This window comes from Colobus angolensis, unplaced genomic scaffold (genome assembly GCF_000951035.1).
Source record: "Colobus angolensis palliatus isolate OR3802 unplaced genomic scaffold, Cang.pa_1.0 Scaffold65, whole genome shotgun sequence".
Classification (NCBI taxonomy): Eukaryota; Metazoa; Chordata; class Mammalia; order Primates; family Cercopithecidae; genus Colobus; species Colobus angolensis.
In genome coordinates, this window is record NW_012120154.1 from 4,043,038 (window position 1) to 4,048,104 (window position 5,067).

Below are 5,067 nucleotides of genomic sequence, written 5' to 3' on the forward strand. Positions count from 1 at the left end.
TTGAGCTCAGGAGGCTGTGAGGCTGCAGTGAGCTATAATTGTGCTACTGTACTCTAGCTTGGGTGACAGAGTGAGACCCTGTCTCAAAAAAGAAAAAAACAAGAACACAAGAAAGAAAAGAAAAAAAAAGCCGGGTGTGGTGTCTCACACCTGTAATCCCAGAACTTTGGGAGGCCCAGCAGGGAGGATCACTTGAGGTCAGGAGTTCGAGGCCAACCAGGCCAAAGTGGTGAAACCCCTTCTCTACTAAAACTACAAGCAACATTAGCTAGGTGTGGGTGCCTGTAATCTCAGCGACTCGGGAGGCTGAGGCAGGAGAATTGTTTGCACCCAGGAGGTGGCGGTTGCTGTGAGCTGAGATCGCACCACTGCACTCCAGCCTGGGCGACAGAGTGAGACTCCATCTCAGCATCTCAAAAAAAAAAGAAAAAAAGAAAGAAAAAAAGAACTTAACTGCCTGTGGGAGAGTTGGGCAATACCTTACAGTCTATCCATACGTGTAACCAGTGTATCACTTCCTCCTCTGCAGAGAGGAGGCGGCTGCCAGTGAGAGGGCACCAAGGGTCTTCCCATGGCCACTGCCCTTGACTTCTGGCAGATTGCCACAGTTCAATGAGCTCATTCAGGGCATCTCAGATTATGCTCTTTCTGGAAAAAAAAAAAAAAAAAAGAAAAAAGTCAGTGAGCAGAACTCCCACAATGTAAAAGTGTCCTCTCATAAGTTGTTCTAAATCTTTGGTGCCTGTTGCATCCTGGTCAGAGCAACCCTTGCCCTCTGGTCATAGATGCGAAAACTGGTCTTCGGTAATGAGTTGTTTTTTGTTTTTTTTTTAGACAGTCTTTCTCTGTCTCCCAGGCCAAGTGCAGTGGCACAATCTCAGCTCACTGTAACCTCCACCTCCCAGGTTCAAGCGATTCTCCTGCCTCAGCCTCCCAAGTAGGTAGGACTACAGACACCGCCACCACGCCTGGCTAATTTTTAGTTTTGGTAGAGACGGGGTTTTGCCACGTTGGCCAGGCTGATCTCAAACTACTGACCACAGGTGATCCACCTGACTCAGCCTCCCAAAGTGCTGGGATTATAGGCGTGAGCCACCGCGCCCAGCCTTGGGTAATGAGCTTTGAAAACCCAGCTTAGAAATCTTCCTTAGTAACCACCGTGAGGCTAGAGGAGGCTCCTGCTGTACAGAAATTCAGGTGCTACTTTCCTGTGGAAAATAAGGAGCAGATGAATCATAACAACAAGTAATCAAAATGATGGTCATTCGGGCAGACCACTGTCCAGAAAAAAAGAAAAAATTTAAAAAAGAAAATTAAGGTTGGGCTTGGCTCACACCTGTAATCCCAGCACTTTGGAGAGCTGAGGCGGGCAGATCAGTTGAGGCCAGGAGTTTGAGACCAGCCTCGCCAATATGGTGAAACCACGTCTCTACTAAAAATACAAAAATTAGGCATGGTGGTACATACCTGTAATCCCAGCTACTCGGGAGGCTGAGGCAGGAGAATCGCTTGAACCTGAGAGGCGGAGGCTGCAGTGAGTTGAGATTGCACCATTGCCTGGGCGACAGAGCAAGCCACCGGGGAAGGCTGAGTGGTCTCGCTGGCATCCTCTTGGTTAGAACCAGAGGCCTCACCGCCTCCATGAGTCACAGTCCAGTGAAGGGCTGTCTCGCCTGCAGAACATGTCAGTGCCATCTTGGAACTATGCTTTATCTACTTTTTTTTTTTTTTTTTGAGATGGAGTCTCGCTCTGTCACCTAGGCTGGAGTGCAGTGGCCGGATCTCAGCTCACTGCAAGCTCCGCCTCCCGGGTTCACGCCATTCTCCTGCCTCAGCCTCCTGAGTAGCTGGGACTACAGGCACCCGCCACCTCGTCCGGCTCGTTTTTTTGTATTTTTTAGTAGAGACGGGGTTTCACCGTGTTAGCCAGGATGGTCTCGATCTCCTGACCTCGTGATCCGCCCGTCTCGGCCTCCCAAAGTGCTGGGATTACAGGCTTGAGCCACCGCGCCCGGCCCTTTGCTTTATCTGCTTTTGATTAGAGAGGGGGCGGGCAGATGCACATCACTGGAGCTAAGAGAAAAGTGACTTCTTTCTCCTACTTGGGCCCCTCAAGTTTGCCAAAATGTGTGGTACCCTTGGTCTGAGACTCCCGAATGAAGGCACCCCATGACCCAGAATACCCCACTTTCAGGAACCCTGCAGGTCTAGCCCAGGATCCTGTGGTGATCCTGCCAAGACGTCATACAACCCCGGGTGCATACCTGTAGTGACGGGGAGCTCACCACCTTAGGTTGGCTGTTTGTGGCTAAATTGAATAGGTCTTCAGATATCTAATAGATAGCATTTCTCTCTCCCAGGAGAGCCACCCCCAATTCCTGAAGCTGTCAATAAAGTTACCCTTCTCTCAACAGCTTGATCCCTGCTCCAAATGGAATGTGCTACCACCGTGCTAAGTCTGAGCAGGTTGTCACCTCCCTTGTTTTAAGGCACAGATCTCAACTAACACAAGCTTTGCTTCTTCCAGCTTGTGGCCAACCAAGATCCTCTAACCCAAGCTGCTTTATCCAGGCCTGAGCCCTGAACCTCACCTGCTACCCCTTCTCCTATGGCTTTGTAATTAACCTGGGCCAGGGGACAGACAAGCTGAACCTGCATTTCAACCCTCGCTTCAGCGAATCCACCATTGCCTGCAACTCACTGGATGGCAGCAACTGGGGGCAAGAACAACGGGCAGATCACCTGTGCTTCAGCCCAGGGTCAGAGGTCAAGGTGAGGTCAAGAGGGGAAAGGGCACTGGGGATGATGTCAAGGGGAGGGCCCAGATGGAAGGGAGCCTGGCCTGGACACAGGTGCTGGCCTTGTTTGAGCCATCAGGCACTGCCCTGGTCCATTTCCAGGGCCTCCTGCCTCCTTGACATCCTCCTTCCCCACAGTTCACGGTGACCTTTGAGAGTGACAAATTCAAGGTGAAGCTGCCAGATGGGCACGAGCTGACCTTTCCCAACAGGCTGGGCCACAGCCACCTGAGCTACCTGAGCGTGAGGGGCGGGTTCAACACAACCTCTTTCAAGTTGAAAGAATAAAAGACTAACAACCGAGATTCCCCGTCTGAGGTCTGAGTCACAACAGGATCAATAGCCCTTGGGTCCCGGGTGTGTCCCCCTATCTCTACCTGCAGTTCCTGCCCCAAGGCTAAAAGCAAACAAAATAATCCATTTTTATCGATTCTTCCTGTGGCAAGAACTGCGGTTCATGATTCCTTTCTCTCCTGGGTCCCTTGAGTTTACCAAAACATGGGATACCTCTGGTCTGAGGACCTCTGAATGCAGGCACCCCATGACCTAGAATGTCCCGCTCTCAGGGATCCTGAGGTCCCGTAGTGATCCTGCCACACATCCTCTGGTTGCATACCTCTAGTGACAGGGAGCTCACCACCTGACGTTGGCTGTTTGTGGCTAAATTTAACTGGTCTTCTGATACCTAAGGAGGGCATTTCTCTTTCTATGCATTTTAATGTTCCTGGCATTTTCAAGATACTGAGGAGGAAACTGAGATATGAGGACACCCGGCTGCCACGTTGGGAGGCTGAGACATGCTCCCAACAGTTCTACGCACTTGCTCCTGTCTACTTGCCCCCACTATCGCCAGAGCAAATGCCACGCTACTCTGTGGGATTATGGGACAGACACCAGTCCCAGGCACCTGGGCCAGGAGCTGTTACCGGAACTGCAGATAAGGCTCCCACCTGGGTCTCTTATCTCAGGGGCATTCCAGCCGGGTTACTCATTACCCTCCCCTTGGTGCGTACACTTCCCTCCCCTGCTGGGGGCCTTGACTTGGGGGGGTGGTCCTTGGCTTTCTAAACTCCCTGGAGGGGAGGGGACTGAAGCAGGTAGAGCTGATGCTGTTCTCCCACATCCCCAAGCATCTTGCAGGACACCTTTTATCAAAACAGCCTTATTTAATCAGGCCCCAGAGGCAAGTCTGGGGTATACAGGCAGGTGGGATTCCTCCCCGGCAGGTCATACCTGACTTTTCTGGGGTAGGAGGGAGGCTGGGGTGGGGATGTTGGGGAAGCGGCCTGGGAGAGGGCTGTCAGGGTTACAGCGGGGACGTTCTGGGATGAGCTGGGGGCAGGCGGTTCCTTTGGGAGGTGAGACAATGGCCCTGTGTGGTACACTCCCTGCCCCCCACCCCCCACGGGCAGCTTGGTCTGGCACAAAGGCCACACTGTGAGGCTGGGCCCTCCAGCTGGTGGGGGTGGCATGGAGTGGGGCCTAAGGAAGAGCTATTAGGTCCAGAGTGGCGGTGGGAGGAGGTGGTCAGCTTGGCAGGGCCTCTGGGAGCATCCAAGTGCTGGAGCAATCCTGGCCTTCCCTGTCTTCCCTCCCATGTCTGTCCTGCAGAGGTGGAGAGGGGTTTAGGGGCAACTTGGCTTCTCCCCTCTCTGGTCTGGTAGGAACCAGCTGTTAGGTGAGGGGCCGGCTCTGCACCTAGGTGGGGCCCTGGGACCATGTCCCAGCCCCTCACACCTTGACCTCATCATCCTCCTCAGCATCCGCAAATTCAAAGGTGTTTGCTTGCACTGTGCTGGGCACCGGGGTCCTGCTGTGTGCCTGGGGTGCCCTCCACTCTTCATCCAGGCTCTCCCAGGAGGCCCGGGCTTGGGGCAGCACCTCCACCTGCTCCTGCCGCACATTCATCTCCGGGTAGTGGCAGCTGCCACCCCAGCCTGCTCCCCAGTGCCTGCCGAGGGCAGGGCCAGCAGGTCCTCGTGGACCCCCTCCCACTGGGCCCAACCCAGCTGTTACCCCATTGGGACAGTGTCCATGGGGTGTGGAGCTTGTGGCAGGGGCTGGAGGGTTTGCAGCAGGACCAGGGGGGTTTGCAGCAGGGGCTGGGGGGTTTGCGGCAGGGGCTGGGGGGTTTGCGGCAGGGGCTGGAGTCTCAGCTGCAGGGGCTTCCGGGATTGCGGCAGGGGCTGGGGGGTTTGCGGCAGGGGCTGGAGTCTCAGCTGCAGGGGCTTCCGGGAGGCTCATGACCCCTAGCAGCTCGCTGAGGAGT

The 5,067-nt window shown here is 54.4% G+C and overlaps 2 protein-coding genes across 2 annotated transcripts in view; one reads left to right on the top strand and one right to left on the bottom strand.

Annotated features, from left to right (window-relative positions):
- The first annotated feature begins 785 nt into the window (after positions 1-785).
- On the top strand, positions 786-3,103 carry LGALS2 (lectin, galactoside-binding, soluble, 2). The gene is made up of 3 exons (XM_011925685.1): positions 786-804; positions 2,579-2,772; positions 2,937-3,103. Exons 1-3 carry the CDS (start codon positions 786-788, stop codon positions 3,084-3,086), a joined length of 363 nt encoding a protein of 120 aa, XP_011781075.1. The 3' UTR covers positions 3,087-3,103.
- Positions 3,104-3,944: 841 nt separating this feature from the next.
- Positions 3,945-5,067, bottom strand: part of CDC42EP1 (CDC42 effector protein (Rho GTPase binding) 1) — a 6,325-nt gene continuing 5,202 nt past the window's right edge. The window contains exon 4 of the mRNA XM_011964277.1: positions 3,945-4,921. Coding sequence (XP_011819667.1) covers positions 4,530-4,921 — 392 coding nt within the window. The 3' untranslated portion in view covers positions 3,945-4,529. The remainder of the gene's footprint in view (positions 4,922-5,067) is intronic.